The following is a 22,180-nucleotide window of genomic DNA, read 5'->3' on the forward strand; positions in this document are numbered from 1 at the left end:
ACATACACCGTAGCTTATCTCTTTTATATGTACAAATTTATTAATCCTTGACTTCGTTCGTTTCAGTTGAATATATTTATACTCGTGTTGATACATAAAAACATTTACCTAACTTAGGTTTACTGACGTTGAGCATCACTAGATAGTCCTGTGCCCGTTTACATGAAACCGTTCTCATGCTCAAGCATGGATTTTGTGCTCAAGCTTAATTACTTGGTCTGGTTATAAATTCATAAACAAATCTTATTTTGCAACAGATTTCGATTTTCTTTAAAGAGACTTGAACCCGAATACTGTTTTCAATGTTTACATTTGACATTTTGATCGGTTGACATGATTTAAGTGAGTAACAAGAAAGTTGGTTTGAGCACAGAATCCATGTTTGAGCATGAGAACGGTTTCATGAATACAGGCCCAGATCACGTTTTGTATTTTTGCATTTTGATAAGTAAGATTTAAATTCCATACCTTGCGCTTCTGGGTACACGGAATTCAAAACCTGCCATGTTCAGTAATATACATGATTAGCTACACCCTCATACGATTGACAAGTATAGGGTCACTCAGCTGTAGGTTATGAGGTGAGATCAGGATAGATAAAGAATACAAGTTAAATCTAGAAAAGTACTGTAAATACGCTAGGCTTCGTCACACGTCTCCCCCACTCCCCTCCCCCACGTCAGGATATTAGTATGACGCCTTCCCAGATGACTGCCTCAATATTCTAAATCGAATACCACAGGAAGAAAACAAAGCTCGTTTCGTTACAAAGAATGTTACAAAATCACACAAAACGACACATTTTTGACTTGTAGTTTATTAATATGAAGGTTTTGTATGTTTTTCTCCGTTAGGAAAATGTCCTGAACGACTTCCTTTAGTAGTACCTACATTATACCGCCATACAAATGTATAGCAACTGTTAAATACATAGAGGCCTAATTAAAAAAATAAAACTTGCCGAAAAGATCCAGTCCGGTATCACTCCAACTTCGTGAATACAAAACGTCGAGTTCGGAATCTCTTTAAAGTTCACTAACTAGATCGAAGTTTAAATGTGACCGGGTGACAGATAGACGGAGTCAGTATGTAGAACGTGCTCCAGTTGATCAAGTTGTTATCACTATAGTGGTCTTATTATCCTTATTTACTGCAACAGACGAAATTTGACTGCGTCGTACCTCAAACATGGAAGTGTTCCTATCTGTTTTGTTTGTAGTCGTAATCGTTCTGGTTTTAGGCTGGATTAAACAAAACCGTGGCCTTCCTCCTGGCCCGGGAGGTATACCAGGTTTATCTGGAATAAAACTAATGGCATCGGACAAAATACCTACGAGAACATTCCGGAAATTGAGGAAAAAGTACGGAGACATTTTCAGCATCCAGGTCGGAACTCGACTGCTTGTCGTCCTAAATGGTTATGACGTCATCAAGGATGCTCTGGTGAAAAGGGCAGAAGAATTCTCAGATCGTCCTTGTTCCCTAGCTAACCGTATGATTGTCAAGGGCAGAGGTAAGGGGCTATTACTATCTATATACTATCGTTACCAAACACTAAGATAGTGTAAACGCACTCTCTTAACTCTTATCAGGCACAAATAAATTACACTTTGCACCATATGATATCAATGTCAAAATTGATGGTCCATTTTCAACAAAGAAATCGTAATAAGTGTGAGTCTCACAAACGTTTATCTCTACGATGGAGTCAGATACAAGCTGGGGACACCCAGTGATGAGGCATATTCCTTACGGCTTTTTACAGACCGTCTACTTGGCGGCGTTATTTTAACATGTGATTAATTGTATGGCTGATTTAAAGTACGTTATAATACAGCTTACGGCTTTCAGTAGAGTGTGTTATTAACCTTACGTCTTATTGCAGACGACGCTCTCTACACGATGGAATGATTGTTATAGTATAGCTTACGGCTTTCATGAGAGTGTGTTATTAACCTTATGTCTTATTGCAGACGACGCTCCCTACACGATGGCGGTTTTTTTTTTATCGACTTCATTAACATTATCCAAACGGCTTATTTCAAAGAATGTTTTCTATAACACTTCACAAGTGCAATCCCGTTTTCCTACGGAATGATAAATCTGTCTTTACCTTTCTGTGGAAGAGACAGCTGACATGCGCCATTATTCTGAAGATATCACCATCGCGTCATCACTTGATGCAGTGTAAACAGGGTACCAGGTACAGATCAGACGTTTAGGTGTATCACATCTATCCGTGGAGCCAGACCTAAATAACAGACAAGTAAAGTTGGACAGTTATTCGCTATTCATCGTTATTAGGAATAGGTTACACAGACAGAGGGTACAACAGAGATCATTTACACCGAGCTTAATCAATCAACGTCATAATTACATTAATGCGTATTACTACCAGTAAGCACTCTATTGACAGTTTTGGACAGATACATTCCGTTTTTCCTGTTTGCTTACGTTTTTTGGTGATGTCCTCCCGATAAATGCTGTATATTCACCGGCATTTCTGCTGGAAAATAGTTCCGTTTTGAGCAAAATCATGTGACCTACCAACGTGTTTTCATAAAAATTATAAACAAAACATTGTCTTTATTGGTACCAGTCTTCTCAACAAACCGATAGCGTCTTCAGTTCGTGACTCAAGAAGTTGTTTTCAATACCTCCACTAAAATCTCTTCTATTAGCGTCTCTAATCGTGTTTTCTTTTGGTAGACGAAAGATTGTCCATCCCAAATTAAATTGATGTAACGTCAAATGAGTTGGACGTATTGCCAGGCATTGATTGCATCGCAATGATGACGTGGCATGGAGTCGTATAGCGATGAATGAAAGGGAGATAGATTTTGTGGTATTCTGTTGTTTTGTTTTATTTACAGGACGTTAGCACTACATTTCATGTGGACTTTATACAGTGGTCAATTCTTTATATATGTAGTTAGAGGATGAACGTTTTCGCATATACGGTAAAATAATAATCAGAAGATTATTGAAAGATTAGGCGACATCGCATCGTGGAAAATATATGGTGAATCTACTACGCGGTGATTTGTTTTTAGTATTTTCGTTGGACAACCTCAGGATGCTGCAAGAATAGTTTACATTTTACATATATTATCGACCTAAATCGGAATAAACGTATAAAGCTCTTAAGAAATATAAAACTATAAAACTGTTACTGACGACCGATTAAATTTAATAACGATTCGCCTAGTGTAAACAATGTTTGTCAAGAAATGCTAATCACTTATGCGAATACTGCTGCTAGCAATTGAATGTAATTGTCATTGAAGTCCAGCGGACAATAACTGCATTTTCGAAGTTTCATTAAATTATATCTATTTAAAAATTAACTTTATCGTTACAGGTTTACTTGCAAGTTCGGGAGAACACTGGAAGCAAACGAGGACATTCTCATTAACAGCTCTCAGAGAATTAGGGTTCGGCAAGAAATCACTAGAGACAAAGGTCATGGAGGAAGTCGATGTATTCTTGGATGTCATTGGACATCAAAATGGAAAAGCATTTGACATCAGCCCTTTGGCACATTCGAGTGTGTCGAACATCATCTGCAGTATTGTGTTTGGACAACGGTTTAACCACGACGACAAGGATTTTAAGTGGCTCCTAAGTAGGATTGATGTACAAGGAGCTAGCCCGACAAGTATTGTCTCCACGTTCCCTTTGTTACGCTTCCTACCAGGAGATTTGTTTGGTATCAATAGATTTTTGAAAAACTTTGAACATCTCAGAGACTATTTTCAAACGTTGGTAGAACTACACAAAAAGGTGTTTGATCCGAACGCATCGCAAGATTTAATAGATGCTTTCATTAAGGAACAATCGAAACATGACAAGGACAATCCTGCCTTCAGGTGTATGTATTGCAATCTATTGGTTTTTTTCAATAGGCGGTTGGGCTTATTACTATCATTTAATGTTGTAAGCCATGTATGTAGCATTATTAATTTACAGGAAGTTGAACTTTCACTACGTTTATAAAACAAGTAACTCCACCAAAAGTTAGTCAATATACTTTACAATTGTAGATAAAGGTTTTGTTTCCAGAACCAGCTCGCACACAACTATTAAGGTAGTTTTGAATCAGTGTATTTTTGACGCAAATATATACTAAATAATATGAAGGTGAATGGTTGTTAAGGTCGGTCCTGTCTCATCCATATGTATTCTTTGTATCATTAGAATATTAAAAAAACAGTGAAACACATGGCCACCTTGGCAAACGTATCCAGAACATATTGCCTCTCTTGCCTGTACTAAAACAACTACAGTTTATTCTAAAAGTATTTTAGGACAAGGAAAATGAAGATTTAGTTACAGTAAATCACATCAAGAAGCAATTTTGCAATTGGTGTAGTTTATTTGTATGTGGACATCCATATATATCTCCCTGTCTCATTAACAAAACTAAGTAGCACCAAAAAAATAATGTATGCACTTTTATTATAATCTATATCATTTGGAGCTCTAGATCGGATTAAATTAAAGATAAGTGTCTAATTGTCTTTGCCAAAATAAATTTCAAAATCAACTTCACCACACATATGCTTTTCATATTTCAAAAATAATTGATCAATTTAACATTGTTGCCATGACTTACTAGCTGATAACGTCATTATATATTTGTTACGGTGTTTCGTTGAACCGCAGATGAATAATTTAGTAGATTACAAAACCACCTTTACGTCGGATCCCAGCTGATGAGCCTCGGCTTAGCTCACATTTACAAGTGTGCTCATCACTATGGATTTTATTGGAAATGTTTTACTGGTTTTGCCACATGAACATGAATAACGCATATATTTAAGAATATGAAGAAACCTGTCCTAAATACCTACAGTGAAACATTGAGGGATTACCTGATTTGTTATGGTATTTGTGTCTTCATGAGCATGATATTATGGTCATCAAATTAAACAAATATTACAACGTATAAGGTATAACTCCGACGAGTTGAAATATTATTGAATTGATAATGTTGTATTATCCTTGACTGAAAAAAACGAAAATATCACAATGGTATTTTACCAATTAAATTGTGATACATTCAATCAGTACGTCAAATAGTGTTGTTCGCGCCTTGATAATTGAAATCCTAAAACAAGAAAAAACAATTGATGTTATTGCATAAATTGACATAATGTTCTAAGAAAATTGATGAAATTTGAACCGCAGTCATGATTATTTTAATGGGATAGTTAAACGATGGCATACGTTCTTGTGTAGTTTCGCAGATAGTTTTTTTCATTTAAATTATAGACAAAACTTTATTTATAAAGCATACTTCAAACCAAATACGTATTTATATTTCAGATGATAATTTGGATTTCATTATTCTTCATCTATTTCTTGCTGGAACAGAAACAACGTCTACAACTATTCGCTGGGCCATTATTTACTTACTTCGAAACCCGGATGTTCAGGCCCGGATGTTCAAAGAAATAGAATCAGTTGTTGGCTCGTCACGCGCACCGATCATTGCTGACAGACCTAGCCTGCATTATTGTGATGCAGTCATCACTGAAGTCCTACGCATTGCCAATATAGTTCCCCTGTCGGTACCCCATGGAGCCCTGAAAGATATTTACTTTAGAGGATATCGTATTCCAAAGAATGCAACCATTCTTCCCAATTTGGACTCCATTTTAAGTGATCCAGACCTTTTTCCTAACCCAGAAGTATTTGACCCAACCAGATTTTTAGACAAGAAAGGGAAATTCTGCGGGGCTGAAAAAGTCGTTGCTTTTTCTCTTGGTAAATATTCTTTATTTCACACTTCGGAAATATGATAAGATTTTTCCAATGGAAAATATTAAGCATTTTCTTTTTCACATTGTCAATATGTTTATACGTCAATCGAAGTATTTGCAAAAAACAACCGAAGTATAAGAAGAGTCTTACATGCTTATCGCACGAAGGCTTTCGGTGTATATGTAAAATGCACCCACTACCAATACAAAAACAGACCCAATTGTTATGCGTAGGAAGCTATTAGAAACATATGTAAAATACAACCTCTACTGTTGCATGATTAGACTGAGATTAATGTACTTAAATAACCACTATCTACATACAACAACGTGTTATATCAAACTGGGAAGTTTCCATTACAGTTTCTTACAGTAACGTTTACAAAACAAGTTTGAAAAACGTATCCATGTGTTTGGGCTTATAAACTCAAGCCAAACGAGAAATAGTACAAACACCTGTTTACGTTTACGGGTTTTCATTTTTGTCTGAAAATAATTGTAAAGATGCTAAAAACGAAATTTAAAGATGATGATGATATCATTGGTTTATTTTGACCCACAGGGAGACGGGTGTGTCTTGGAGAGGCCTTAGCACGGATGGAAATGTATCTGTTTCTAACCTCCCTTGTCCAAAGGTATGAAATACTACCCGAGGACCCAGATAATCTACCTTCACAAGAGGGCATCTTTGGAATCACCTATGGTCCATATCCTTACAAGTTCCGGGCTGTGGCCAGAGTCTGATATATCGGTAAGCATAGACAAGTGCGTTATGATGTAAACAGTAGTTAACTTAGAAATCACAAACACTCTCTAGTATATTCATGTACGGCTTTACTGGAAGGTGTTTTGTTCTTTCACTTGTTTTAATATTTGAAGTTTGAAGAAACGGTTAAATGGCGAATCGATTGATTTCATTATGAATAAATTGAAACGGTAATTGTCGTCTATTAAATACAATAGTGACACATCTATTCTCATAAGCTGTATAATGTCAGTATTATTTCCCATTTCATAGGAAACATATTGAAAAAATAACCACTTCATTTGGGTAAGGTCGAACAGCAAAATTGCTACGATCTACCTGAACAACCTAATGGTGGATAATGACATTGACAGAATTTAGTTTGTCATTTGAAACTTGACTGTACAACGACAAAACACATTCAAAAAGTATAACTGAATGTTGTTTAAACCTGAAATTGTATAATTCAGACACCCGTTCCATGGAATACGTTTCCATACGATCATGTGCATTCGTTAATCATTATCAAACTCGAAACATGCTCACGCGTTAGATGCCTTCAACAGCGTTTTTAGTAACGACTTGATGCATCTTCGATACCTTAGGGATTCGCTCTCTGTACACATATCTACTCTACTCTATTTGAATTGTCATGAATAAATCAAAGGCACGCGGCTAACTGTTTGATTGGTTTCAAGTATAAAATATGGACCAATTACTAGGCTGATACCTGCCCTTTGACGATTACGGATAAGCGACACCTGACTTCGAAGCTGATCAATGTTGAAGTAATTAGGCTGTGCAATTCTTTTGATGTACATCAACATTTCATAATTGTTTACTTATTTTATGCAATATTGCGCCGATAGAGCTTTCAACTCTACCATGACATATTGTGATGGTGTAGAGAAAATCGAGAGAGGAACCTCTATATTTTAAAATTGACATTGGTGACGATTTGTCATATCTGAAAACATTGCGTAGTGACATTATTATAAATGAAGGTAAGCTATGATCTCCAAATGTCATGTTTCTATTATCCAGAAATTTTGAAAATGCGACCATTTCCTTAGGAAGTTGAGTCGTTGTATTTAAGAAGATTCACCACGGGGTTGTTAACTTATATCTACACAAAGTCAAGCACTATTTAAGCACCTACCTGCTTCAGTTAGCGTTCAATACGAAACTCGAAAGGACAAATTCTTTAAGCGTGCATTTGAATGTTTATTTAAAGCAGCTATAAATGCAATTTTATATCTATTTAGATTTAAACACGATAAAAGATTGAATATTTATAAAAAGTTAGCATTGTATTACATTTATATATTGGTATGCATGTAAAAAATATATAAAACAGGTATCTTCCCGGCATCTTCTTTTCCAAATCCCAACTTTTCAATAAGCCATTATCGTTAGAGTTGTCTCCCATTACATAAACCAAACTCACCGTAAAAAGACAAAAGATCAAGTTGAATCCAGCCAAATCAACTTAATTTAAACTGGTATCGTCGTTCTCAATGTTTATAATTAAATAGATATCAATATCAGTGTAGTAAATGTTCGTGTCCGACAAACCCTTACTGATTAAACATTATATTAGAAAACCCTGGATGATATCAGTTCCTGGGCAAATGTAAATATACGTATTATTAATCAGAACTAATCGTCTTTCAAGAACTGCATCGAAATTATGCACATTCTCTCTTCGAAAAAGTATCATCCATGTCGTGAAATGTGTTATCATTTACACCAGATATTTAGGAACCCATTTCACATTCATGAGGTTTAAATACTTCACGATTGTACGTTTTTAGCGCAGACGTTTGGTTAAAGTGTTACTATAAACAGTCTTGAAATAATAATATTTCTCCTTATATTCACACGATGATCTTACAGATTCTATAATAAATGTTTAACATTACCTATTTACAGGAACACAAATTATGGAGGAAAACGTTTTTGTTAAACTGACAATTTGTGGCACAAAATCGTTCGCCTGGCCGGCCGAGGAATATCTTCAATTGACCATTATACCGCCGCGGTCTCCTTAAAAAGAGGTTTTGATGCTGCATTGGTCAAAAGGCCGACACTCTGGACATGGCCATAGTGACAAAATGTCTAACGATGACACGAGTACCTGGATCACAATGTATAATTATCTACACAGATACGAATTTCATAAATATTTTAACCGGTATTACAGTTAATGTAAAATGCATCATTGGGGGTTTTTTCGCTGTGGAATTGCATAACTCTGCAGCTGTTCAAAACTATTATCTACGGATACTCGGTGTGTTATTTAATGATATATTAAGCAGTTTTGGCTATTTTCGCAATTTTACCAAATTCAGTTTTTTGTTTGCTTTTGTCTTTAGACTATAAGGTCGTTGCACTTTATTTGCAAAACTGCTATGTTAGTTTGCAAACTTACATGCGCATGGCAATGTCGTCACAATGCATTAGATGTCAGCTGATACTTTGGCGTCAGCGATGTCAACATCCAAACCAGTTACCAACGTTACAGTCCCGCACCTGGAGTACAAGGGTCTATTGTCAGGTCAAAGGTATCATCTTGGATACGAACTTTTTAAAAACGGCAATTGGAAAGCGGCAGAGTAGAACTTCTTTAAAAAAGATTGTATTGTAACGTGTGCTACTATTCTGTTATTACGTTGAGAACACAAGCATGATTTCCAGAAATAACGGACCGGACTACGGGATTGTCTTCAAAAGATCGGAGTGGTAGATATTAATACTTGAATTTCAAGAATATTGGCCCAATATATGTTTCAGGCTGACACAAGATTGAAAAATTAAATCTACTTATAGTTCATCCATGTGTCGTCAACGTTCTGCAAAAGTTTGGCTTTGGTGTTTTTATCGACCAATAGTACCAATGCCCTTAGTGTTCGGCAATGGTGATTTTGGTTGGTCCAAACACAACGACTTTTGCCTACATAAGAATGAAACAAGAACATGTGCCTGAAAAGGATAAAGTGACCATCAAATTATCAGTAATGCTTACTTGACTTTAATATGTCATCAAATGGGTGCATAAGGTGTCAAACAAAAGTATGAAAAGCGAGATTGAAAAAATAACTGTTAACAACAAACATTTTAGCATTTTTGACTGTTTAATATGAGGATATATCAATTATTGGCTTCGTTTTAGTTTAATAAATCTACTATACTCGTGTAATATATGAAAACATTGACTTAACAGACGTGTACTAACGTGGGAGCAACACTGGATTGCTCAGGCCACGTTTTTATGTATATTGATAAGTACACTGTAACACCCCAACCTTGCAATTCCGGACGCACGGAATTGAATACTGCTGTGTACAGTAATTTTTAGCTATAGTCTTATACAGTGTACCAGTAAAGGGACTCCCCGCAGTAAGTGAAGGGGTGAACTCGCAAACTTAACTACAAGTAATATTATGTATAAGTAAGGAGTACAAACAGTACAATACGGTAAAGTACTGGAACTACGTTAAGGTTAAAGATATAACATTCTAATCAGAATACCGCAGGAAGATAAAACATTCTAATCAGAATACCACAGGAAGATAAAACATTATAATCAGAATACCACAGGAAGAAAAAACATTCTAATCAGAATATACCACAGGAAGATAAAACATTCTAATCAGAATACCACGGGAAGATACAACATTCTAATCAGAATACCACAGGAAGAAAAAAGCATTCTAATCAGAATACAACAGGAAGAAAAAACATTCTAATCAGAATACCACAGGAAGAAAAAACATTCTAATCAGAATACCACAGGAAGATAAAACATTCTAATCAGAAAACCACAGGAAGATAAAACATTCTAATCAATATACCACAGGAAGATAAAACATTCTTATCACAATACCACAAGAAGATAAAACATTCTAATCAGAATATACCACTGGAAGATAAAACATTCTAATCAGAATAACAAAGGAAGAAAAAACATTCTAATCAGAATACCACAGGAAGATAAAACATTCTAATCAGAATACCACAGGAAGATAAAACATTCTAATCAGAATACCACAGGAAGATAAAACATTCTAATCAGAATACCACAGGAAGATAAAACATTCTAATCAGAATACCACAGGAAGATAAAACATTCTAATCAGAATACCACAGGAAGATAAAACATTCTAATCAGAATACCACAGGAAGATAAAACATTCTAATCAGAATACAACAGGAAGGAAAAACATTCTAATCTGAATACCACAGGAAGATAAAACATTCTAATCAGAATACCACAGGAAGATAAAACACTCTAATCAGAATACCACAGGAAGATAAAACATTCTAATCAGAATACTACAGGAAGAAAAAACAAATAGTTGAAAGATGTTACAAAGCACAGCTAAAGACGCATTTTAAAGTGTATAAATATGAACGTATTGAAACTGCAACGTTAAGAGGCCTTATCCCTATCCCGCGACTATACAAAGTACCTCAGTAAGTTTGTCTACAGGTGAATATAAACAGCAATACAAATAAATATAGTATTACCGATTATTCCTTGAATTATAAACCCCTATATTTTGAATAGCAGCCTGTCTGATCGAATCTGAACTCTCCATCTTTTGGATAACAAACAGGCTGATCAAATCTTAACTCCTATATTTTGGATATCAACCAGGCTGATCAAATCTTAACTCCCTATCATTTGGATAACTTTGGTAACTCTTACATATTAATGGAACTTGAAAATGTTAATTCAAATAGAGATAAATTTAAATAAATTATTTCATATAATTTGGTAATAGAGATATCTTAAAATGTAATCGAGCATGGTTTTTAGGGGAAATAAACATAGTATATCGCTTAATAAAACAATATCTCCTTATTTCATAGAAAATTGCTGTTTTGTATTTTTTCGCGTTTATGTTATGCACCAGTGTAAATATGTTATAAAATAACTCATAATTGAAAACCTAAAGAGTAAACCACTTCAGAGTTAACGGTATCTATAAAATAGCCATCATAAGTGGATATCCTGTACTGTGACGATTTTGAGGAAACAACTAAACAGGGGGTATTGTAAATGCATATCATCCAACATACAGATTATGTGTGTGTCATTGTTTCTGTCAAATAAGGAAACAGAGCGAGTGGGTTACTCAGTAGTGTTCACCGCCCTCGATAAACATGGCTGCGTTCGAATCACTCGATCTTACGGTGGTGTTGGTTGTTTTTACTGTGTTAGTGTTAAGTGTGAAATGGCTGAGAAGACAGAAGAACCTTCCCCCGGGACCACGCGGATTACCCCTGTTTGGAAGTATTGGACTCATGAAGACAGGAAAACCAACAGAAATCTTCAGGAAACTTCGTCGAAAATACGGGGATGTGTTCAGTATCAAACTGGGCAGCCTAACAGTAGTCGTCATCAACGGATACGATAACCTCAAAGAAGCCTTTGTGAAAAGAGCTGATGATTTCTCCGATAGACCTGGGACTTACGTCATAGTAGAGCTTTCTAAGGAAAAAGGTATACGTTGACACTATAGGTCTAGTAAGTTAATATTAAATGCAGATTTGACATATTTATCACAGTTGAGATTTTATGAAGGCTTAATACAGTTGATGCTACAGGTCTGGTACAGTAAATATTAAACATTTATTAAATATCTAATTCAGAAATATTATAGTTGAGGCTGTATGCTTTTTTAATACAGTGGAGGCTGTATGCTTGTTTAATACAGTTGAGGCTGCATGCTTGTTTAATACAGTGGGGGCTGCATGCCTGTTTAATACAGTGGAGGCTGCATGCTTGTTTAATACAGTTGAGGCTTTATGCTTGTTCAATACAGTGGAGTCTGCATGCTTGTTTAATACAGTGGAGGCTGCATGCTTGTTTAATACAGTGGAAGCTGTATGCTTGTTTAATACTGTGGAGGCTGCATGTTTGTTTAATACAGTGGAGGCTGCATGCTTCTTTAATACAGTGGATGCTGTATGCTTGTTTAATACAGTTGACGCTGTTTGCTTGTTTAATACAGTGGAGGGTGCATGCTTGTTTAATACAGTGGAGGCTGTATGCTTGTTTAATACAGTGGAGGATGCATGCTTGTTTAATACAGTGGAGGATGTATGCTGGTTTAATACAGTGGAGGCTGTATGCTTGTTTAATACAGTGGAGGATGTATGTTTGTTTAATACAGTGGAGGCTGTATGCTTGTTTATTACAGTGGAGGCTGCATGCTTGTTTTATACAGTGGAAGCTGCATGCTTGTTTAATACAGTGGAGGATGTATGCCTGTTTAATACAATGGAGGCTGCATGGTTGTTTAATACTGTTGAGGCTGCATGCTTGTTTAATACAATGGAGGCTGCATGCTTGTTTAATACAGTGGAAGCTGCATGCTTGTTTAATACAGTGGAGGCTGTATGCTTGTTTAATACAGTTGACGCTGTATGCTTGTTTAATACAGTGGAGGATGCATGCTTGTTTAATACAGTGGAGGCTGTATGCTTGTTTAATACAGTGGAGGATGCATGCTTGTTTAATACAGTGGAGGATGTATGCTTGTTTAATACAGTGGATGCTGTATGCTTGTTTAATACAGTGGAGGCTGCATACTTGTTTAATACAGTGGAGGCTTTATGCTTGTTAGGGTCCCGTATCGGAGATACGGGTGCCCTATAGTAATCACTCTGTCTGTCTGTCTGTCTGTCTGTCTGTCCGTCCACAAATTTTGTTCCTGGCTGATAACTTAGTCATTTATTGACCGTTGTACATGAAATTTGGTCAAGATGTTAAGTTCACAAAAATACACATTGAGGTAAAAAGTCAAGGTCAAAGGTTAAGGTCATTAGGTTCAAAGGTCAAGGTCAAATTTTAAATATTTTCACTGATGAACATTTTGTTATGACATTATGAAGCAAAGTTGAGCAGAATTAAACAAGGAGTCAACTGACTAAAGTTCAAGGTCATTGGGTCAAAGGTCAAGGTTAAATTTTGTATCTTTTCACTGGTGAACATTTCGCTATGACACTTTGAAGCAATGTTGCTCAGAATTAAACATGGAGTCAATTGACCAAAGGTCAAGGTCACTGGGTCAAAGGTCAAGGTTAAATTTTGCACCTTTTCCCTGATGAACATTTTGTTGTGTTATTATGAAGCAATATTGTTCAGAACTTAACACAGAGTCAACTGACCTTAGGTCCAGGTTACGGGGTTTAAAGGGTCAAGGTCAAGTTTTGTATTTTTTACTGATTAACATTTTGTTATGATATTAAGAAGCAAAGTTGGTCGGAATTAAAGAATAAGTCAACTGACCAAATATCAGGGTCACTTGGTTAATGGTCAAGGTCATTTTGGTCCAAAGGTCAAAGACAAAGTGGATCTCTGACTTTGACCCTGGCTCTTGATGGAGGAGGTATATAAGGTGAAATAAAACAAATCAAAACTAACAAATGGGTATTGCACCGGTATTTCATTTCTGTTAGCCCAGCAAATATGGAGGTGGAAGGAAACAAGGCTCACATCATAGTACATGTAAAATGGATATTTTGCTTCCTTGCGATTCTTTTTGAAGTCAAAATGTCAAACGTCAAGCTCAGCTATATGGGCAGATTGCTTCTTGATGATTATGGGGGATATATTGTCACAAGACGGGGCCCTTACTGACCTGTCAGTGTTCTAGTTTAATACAGTGGAGGGTGTATGCTTGTTTAATACAGCGGAGGCTGCATGCTTGTTAAATACAGTGGAGGCTGTATGCTTTGCATGCTTGTTTAATAAAGTTGAAGCTTTTTGCTTTTTCAATACCGTGGAGGCTGCATGCTTGTTTTATACAGTGGAGGATTTATGCTTATTTAATACAGTGGAGGCTGCATGCTTGTTTAATACAGTGGAGGATGAATGATTGTTTAATACAGTGGAGGCTGCATTCTTGTTTAATACAGTGGAGGATGTATGCTTGTTTAATACAGTGGAGCCTGTATGCTTGTTTAAAACAGTGGAGGCTTTATGCTTGTTTAATACAGTGGAGGCTGTATGCTTGTTTAATACAGTGAAGGCTTTTCTGCTTGTTTAATACAGTGGAGTCTGTATGCTTGTTTAATACAGTGGGGGCTGCATGCTTGTTTAATACAGTGGAGGCTGCATGCTTGTTTAATACAGTGGAGGCTGTATGCTTGTTTGATACAGTGGAAGCTGTATGCTTGTTTAATACAGTGGAGGCTGCATGCTTGTTTAATACAATGGAGGCTTTATGCTTGTTTAATACAGTGGAAGCTGCATGCTTGTTAAATACAGTGGAGGCTGCATGCTTGTTAAATACAGTGGAGGCTGTATGCTTGTTTAATACAGTTGACGCTGTATGCTTGTTTAATACAATGGAGGCTTTATGCTTGTTTAATACAGTGGAGGATGTATGCTTGTTTAATACAGTGGAAGCTGCATGCTTGTTAAAGACAGTGGAGGCTGCATGCTTGTTAAATGCAGTGGAGGCTGTATGCTTGTTTAATGCAGTGGAGGATTTATGCTTGTTTTATACAGTGGATGATTTATGCTTATTTAATACAGTGGAGGCTGTATGCTTGTTTCATACAGTGGAGGCTGTATGCTTGTTTAATGCAGTGGAGGATTTATGCTTGTTTTATACAGTGGATGATTTATGCTTATTTAATACAGTGGAGGCTGCATGCTTTTTTAATACAGTGGAGGCTGCATGTTTGTTTAATACAGTGGAGGCTGTATGCTTGTTTCATACAGTGGAGGCTGTATGCTTGTTTTATACAGTGGAAGCTACATGCTTGTTTAATACAGTGGAGGATTTATGCTTGTTTAATACAGTGGAGGCTGTATGCTTGTTTAATGCAGTGGAGGATTTATGCTTGTTTTATACAGTGGAGGCTTTATGCTTATTTAATACAGTGGAAGCTGCATGCTTGTTAAAGACAGTGGAGGCTGCATGCTTGTTAAATACAGTCGAGGCTGTATGCTTGTTTAATACAGTTGGGGCTGCATGCTTGTTTAATACAGTGGAGGCTTTATGCTTGTTAAATACAGTGGAGGCTGTATGCTTGTTTAATACAGTTGGCGCTGCATGCTTGTTAAATACAGTGGAGGCTGCATGCTTGTTTAATACAGTGGAGGCTTTATGCTTGTTAAATACAATGGAGGCTTTATGCTTGTTTAATACAGTTGAGGATGTATGCTTGTTTAATACAGTGGAGGCTGCATGCTTGTTTAATACAGTGGAGGCTGTATGCTTGTTTAATACAGTGGAGGCTTTATGCTTGTTTAATACAGTGGAGGCTGCATGCTTGTTTAATACAGTGGAGGCTTTATGCTTGTTTAATACAGTGGAAGCTGCATGCTTGTTTAATACAGTGGAGGCTGCATGCTTGTTAAATACAGTGGAGGCTGTATGCTTGTTTAATACAGTGGAGGATGCATGCTTGTTTAATACAGTTGAGGCTGCATGCTTGTTTAATACAGTGGAGGCTGTTTGCTTGTTTAATACAGTGAAGGCTGCATGCTTGTTTAATACAGTGGAGGCTGCTTGATTGTTTAATACGGTTGATTATACATGATTGTTTAATGTATTTAAGACTACATGTATGTAAGAACGTAAGTTATATGCGGTTGATGTACAAAGTGAATTGGTATTTGTTTTTCTCATTTGCGATCATCGGAAACATAATCTAGTATTGTTTCTCTCTATATTTTACACTTGTCCCACCTTCATTTTTTCAAGGTCAAGAGTATCAGAGCATGACAATGTGAAATAATGTGTATTATAAATAAATGTATTGACAGGTTTGCTGGCAAGCTCAGGGGAGCTCTGGAAACAGAACAGAACATTCGTCCTCAAAACATTGCGAGAATTTGGATTCGGAAAGAAATCTTTGGAAAGCAAGGTACGGGAAGAGGTCGACGTGTTAGTAAACTACGTCATGGAAATCAACGGTCAACCGTTTGATCTCAGCAAAATTGTTCATGTCAGTGTAGCGAATGTGATCTGTAGTATTGTGTTCGGCGACAGGTTTGATCACTCTGATCAGAAATTTCTTCAGTTAGTCTCTCTATTGGATGAGGCTGCAACGATAAACAAACCGACAGGATTGATCAGCTGTTTCCCTGCCCTACGACATTTACCAGGCGACATGTTCAAGATAAAAAGATTCAAGAAATTATTCGGCGAGTTCTTGGAATACTTTGCGAAACAGGTTCAAAATCATCGCGACACTCTCCATCAAAATGAGACGAGAGATTTCATAGACGCTTTCCTTCACGAACAAAACAAATGTGGGTCAGATACTCAAGTATTCACAGGTAATGTCAATATATATATATATATAAGTGTGCTCCAGTATATGATAAGCTCACATGCATTGATAATATTAAACCAGTCCATATATTCAGAAGTATTTTTAAACATGTAAAGCAGGTTTCGTTAAAGGCAAATCGTATAAGGTGTTATTACAAATATATATATATATGTGTAAAAAGACTAATCTGTGATATAAATTGAACTCAGTAAAAATTGTACTTATTCAATCTTCTTTGTCTTCACCAGATGACAATCTGGTAATAACCCTGTTACATCTGTTCGCTGCCGGAACTGAAACAGTAGCCACCGCCATCAGATACAGCGTCCTTTTCCTCCTCCATAACCCCGATAAACAGGAGAAAATGTTTGAGGAAATCAACACTGTTGTCGGCCAATCACGTCCCGTGACTGGGGCGGACCGATCCAAATTACCCTACTGTGAAGCGGCGTTAACTGAGGTTCTCCGATGTGCCAATATAGTCCCACTTTCCGTGCAGCACGGAGCAAAGAGAGACATTCCATTTAAAGGATTTGTCATTCCCGAAAATGCCATGATAATCGCAAACCTGGACTCCGTTTTGGGAGATCCGAAAGTATTCCCTAAACCGGAAACCTTTGACCCCACCCGATTTCTTGATGAGGACGGAACTGTGCTAAACGACAATCAAATGATAGCCTTTTCCATAGGTGAGTACGGTCTTATTTTTTTTTATTAAATATTTGATTATGAGAATACGATTCGTAAAGGTCGCGGACAGTCATCACCATAAACTGCAGCAAATATTTTACTGGTTCCTTGTCGCACATTGTGTTAATATTTTACCGACTTTACTTTTCCTTAACTATAGTGTATTGCTTGTTTGTACTGGACTTTTATAAATTTCTTCAATTAATGAAGCTTTTCTTTCCTCAAACAGCCAATTGGTTTCAATATACTAGACCAGGGGGAAAGGAGTACCCTAAATGTATCATATAATATTGACAGGTTGGTTTATTAAACTGAATTTCAGGCGCGTACAGCTGTCATGTAAGCAAATAAGCAGATGTATGTACATTTAAATTCTCAGAAGTACTATTGAATTTGTATTCATTGTTTGAGGTCAGAAACAGTGTATAAATATTTGTTAAGTTTAAACCGGCATATATGTTCATAGCGACTGTCAACTATCAGTATTGCGTATTCGGAATCGAAGGCGCTGGATGCCTATAATACTGTTACAAAATGTATCCTAGAATTATTTTTGTCATGTCAATAACAATTCACCTTCTTTTTTCTTTCAGAAATTCTGAAAAGGGGCGACTAAAAATTTAATAAACTAAACACTCAAACATTTACAAAGCCCCTAGATCATACCATAGAACTTCTAGATTCCATTTTGCATGATGCACATAGATAACATAAATGCCGAATTAGTCTGTCGTGTAATAGTCTTTTATTTATATTATACAGGCAGACGAGTGTGTCTTGGAGAATCCCTAGCCAAGCTGGAGATATTCTTATTTGTGACGTCACTGGTTCAGAAGTTTGACCTTCGACTTGAGCACAGTGGTGTGTACCCGTCATTGGAGGGACGACTGGGATTAACGAGCAGTCCACTGCCGTACCGTTTCCGCGCTGTAACTCGTAATTAGGCCATCAAGGGGACTATACTGAACTTCATCTTTAAAACTACTCCATATTAATTTGTGTAGCTTTCGTTTGCTGTTTTACTCTATATCACGTGCTATTCCATTTAACACCACGTTACACCACTCATTAATGGAATGTCTTATATATTACATATTCGTTCTACGTATATCAGAAAGGGAGTTTGTCATGTTCTTTATTCTCATCTTGTCAGATTCTCTTAAACTCGAACTTCAGGCAAGTTTGTCACCAGAAAGAGGCTGAATATCAAGGTTCCTAAATCTCAAATAGCATCATACTCCTTAAACGCAGCCGGTCCAATTGAACTGAATTATTTAATCCCAAAGTTAATAGAAATATAAATAATGAATGCTATATTAAGTGAAAAGTGTATACCGAGTGGGATTGAGATATTTAACCGTAGGGGAGCCTTACATAATGATGACTGCCGCGAAGAGGGAAGGGTATGTTCGCTTCTAATTGTCGTGATTTGGCCGGAGTTGGCCTGCCTTCTCTATAAAGCATTTACATCTAGCTTCATTGTCATCATGTGGCAATGGACAGGTTAAAAGGTAGGCAGTTGATTATTTTGAAATAAACACATCGAAAAAGAGCCAGTTGGACATTATTGGATAGAGCTGGGACTGCTTATTTTTCAGTCGTGCCGTGTGGATAGCAGGTTCGCAAAATGTTGTCGCCCAAACTTTGGCAATAGTTGATGAGAACAACCTGCATCCCATGTCATGTATGGCATGACATGTTAAAACGTCTTCTGCTTGATGGAGCAGCTGTGGCTGTCATTCCCGAGATAAAAGGGCGTTTAGGTCTCATCGACATACTGAATTTGGCACAAATCACAAGTGATCAGGTATATCACATTGCCTGACTGACATGACGTAAGCGGTTACTTTGTCCGGTGACTTTGCATTGAAATGTGTTTGTGTATGTACAAAGTTTGCATATCGCAGTGACATGTTAGGAAACAACCAGTAGCAACCGTACTAGTATGGGTATGCGTTGGTAGCTTACCGCTGACTAACATATCTGCAAGATTTTTTATGATTTGTGGTAAGCAAGCACCGGTGGTTCTGGAAAGGTGTTTCTTACTTAAATGCAAGACGTCATATAAGTATATCGACCTCTCTTTTTTCTTCACTCTGTCGACCAAAGTAGGTTTGAGCCCCGTGCAAAGAAGGTGGGGCCTACAAGAAGGCATTATTATCCAAATCCAGTTATCTTATTTAGCGTTTGGTGATCGGTGTCGGTAGGTTTTCAACACAACCTGTTGTTACCATGTTGGTGTACATGTGTGTGGAGCAGCTGTACAAACACAAGCTTTTTTCTCCACCGAGATCTGCTGCTGCTGTTCATAGGATGGTCTAGTAAAATTAATTCCCAATACTAACGGATAAGTCAGTGGAGTGGTTTTGATTAGGTATCTGTAGGTTGCTTTGATTCTAAGTGGCCACTATTATACATCGACGTATGATTAGTAATCTTGGTACCCATGGCTGCACCAAGGCCATGTAGGTAGTGTTCTCCATTTAATATAAAATAGTCTAACGTGAAAATAAACCTGAAAAGTTCTACATGTACCGAGCTCTCTTTGGAAGGACATTCGACTTCATGTATGTCTCACGCAAGCACGACAGGCTAAGATGCCGTGTTCGTGTGAGATATTGGTGTAGTGGGAGCCAGATCTTATAGATAGCTTGGTAGAACTAGACAACCTTTGAGGAATTAACTCAAGAAAATCTGTCCCATTGGAGGAAAAAACCAGATATTTTCTTAAGTTTTTGTTTCTCGGAAAATACGGAAACTTTCCCTCTAGTTTGTTTTGGATATAGCAAGTGGAGATGGGCTAGGGATTGATCGCTGGCCTAGTAGTATACTTTGTTAGAGCTCGTGGGGATGGGCTAGGGATTGGTCGCTGGCCTAGTATTATTCTTTGTTAGAGCTAGTGGGGATGGGCTAGGGGTTGATCGCTGGCCTAGTAGTATACTTTGTTAGAGCTCGTGGGGATGGGCTAGGGATTGGTCGCTGGCCTAGTAGTATACTTTGTTAGAGCTAGTGGGGATGGGCTAGGGATTGGTCGCTGGCCTAGTACTATACTTTGTAAGAGCTAGTGGGGATGGGCTAGGGATTGATCGCTGGCCTAGTGGTATACTTTGTTAGAGCTCGTGGGGATGGGCTAGTCCATCCCCACTATCTCTAACAAAGTATATTACTAGGCCAGCGACCGATCCCTAGACCATCCCCACTAGCTTTAACAAAGGATACTACTAGGCCAGCTATCAATCCCTAGCCCACCCCCACTAGCTCTAACCAAGTATACTACTAGGGCAGCGATCAATCCCTATTCCATCCCCACTAGCTTTAACAAAGGATACTACTAGGCCAGCTATCAATCCCTAGCCCGTCCCCACTAGCTCTAATAAAGCATACTACTAGGACAGCGATCAATCCCTAGGCCATCCCCACTAGCTATAACAAAGTATTCTACTAGGCAAGAGATCAATCCCTAGCACATCAACACTAGCTATAACAAAGTATTCTACTAGGCAAGAGATCAATCCCTAGCACATCCCCACTAGCTCTAGCAAAGTATAGTACTAGGACAGCGACCAATCCCTAACCCATCCCCACTAGCCCTAACAAAGTATAGTACTAGCCCAGCGATCAACCCCTAGCCCCTCCCCACTAGCTCTATCAAAGTATACTACTAGACCAGCGATCAATCCCGAGCCCATCCCCACTAGCCCTAACAAAGTATAGTACTAGGACAGCGATCAATCCCTAGGCCATCCCCACTAGCTATAACAAAGTATACTACTAGCCCAGCGATCAACCCCTAGCCCCTCCCCACTAGCTCTAGCAAAGTATAGTACTAGCCCAGCGATCAATCCCGAGCCCATCCCCACTAGCCCTAACAAAGTATAGTACTAGCCCAGCGATCAATCCCTATTCCATCCCCACTAGCTATAACAAAGTATACTACTAGACCAGCGATCAATCCCTATTCCATCCCCACTAGCTATAACAAAGTATTCTACTAGGCAAGAGATCAATCCCTAGCACATCCCCACTAGCTCTTGCAAAGTATAGTACTAGTCCAGCGACCAATCCCCAGCCCATCCCCACTAGCCCTAACAAAGAATACTACTAGGCCAGCACAGAATACAATACATTAGCGCTAAGAAAGTATAGTACTAGGCCAGCGCTCAATCCCTAGTCAATCCCCACTAGCTCTAGCAAAGTATAGTACTAGTCCAGCGACCAATCCCTAGCCCATTACCACTAGCTCTAACAAAGCATAGTACTAGGCCAGCGATCTCAGCACTAAAATTTTAGTGCTGAGATCGCTGGCCTAGTAATATACTTTGTTAGAGCTATTGGGAATGGGCTAGGGATTGACCGCTGGCCTAGTAGTACACTTTGTTAGAGCTAGAGGGGATGGGCTAGGGGTTGATCACTGGCCTAGTACTATTCTTTGTTAGAGCTAGTTGGGATGGGCTAGGGATTGATCGCTGGCCTAGTACTATACTTTCTTAGAGCTAATGTATTGTATTCTGTGGTTCAGGATTCGAATCACGATTTTACAAGTTTCCGATTCGCTGATTTATTTTATTTTATTTTTGTTATGGAGATTTTTAGACGCAGTTTCTTTCATTTTAATGAAGATAATCCTTTGAAATTACTCAAGATAGCAAAACAAATATATTCAATTGAGAGGAAATTA

The 22,180-nt window shown here is 37.7% G+C and overlaps 1 protein-coding gene across 1 annotated transcript; it reads left to right on the forward strand.

The window, feature by feature from the left end:
• The first annotated feature begins 900 nt into the window (after window positions 1–900).
• Window positions 901–20,630, forward strand: LOC110454048 (cytochrome P450 2J2-like). Its single transcript, XM_021503381.1, has 8 exons — window positions 901–1,513; window positions 3,362–3,871; window positions 5,329–5,769; window positions 6,328–6,506; window positions 11,659–12,019; window positions 16,301–16,816; window positions 17,061–17,501; window positions 18,265–20,630. The coding sequence occupies exons 1-8, from the start codon at window positions 1,189–1,191 to the stop codon at window positions 18,444–18,446; spliced, it is 2,955 nt and encodes a 984-aa protein (XP_021359056.1). The 5' UTR covers window positions 901–1,188; the 3' UTR covers window positions 18,447–20,630.
• Window positions 20,631–22,180: the final 1,550 nt, after the last annotated feature.

The sequence above is a fragment of the Mizuhopecten yessoensis genome, unplaced genomic scaffold (genome assembly GCF_002113885.1).
Source record: "Mizuhopecten yessoensis strain PY_sf001 unplaced genomic scaffold, ASM211388v2 scaffold7647, whole genome shotgun sequence".
In the NCBI taxonomy this organism is placed as follows: domain Eukaryota; kingdom Metazoa; phylum Mollusca; class Bivalvia; order Pectinida; family Pectinidae; genus Mizuhopecten; species Mizuhopecten yessoensis.

Excerpts from the sequence above, each read along its gene's own strand:
- LOC110454048 (XM_021503381.1), top strand. The coding sequence starts at position 1,189 with ATGGAAGTGTTCCTATCTGTTTTGTTTGTAGTCGTAATCGTTCTGGTT. Across the intron at positions 1,514-3,361 it reads TATGATTGTCAAGGGCAGAG|GTTTACTTGCAAGTTCGGGA; the intron begins GTAAGGGGCTAT and ends TTATCGTTACAG. Across the intron at positions 12,020-16,300 it reads AGAGCTTTCTAAGGAAAAAG|GTTTGCTGGCAAGCTCAGGG; the intron begins GTATACGTTGAC and ends ATGTATTGACAG.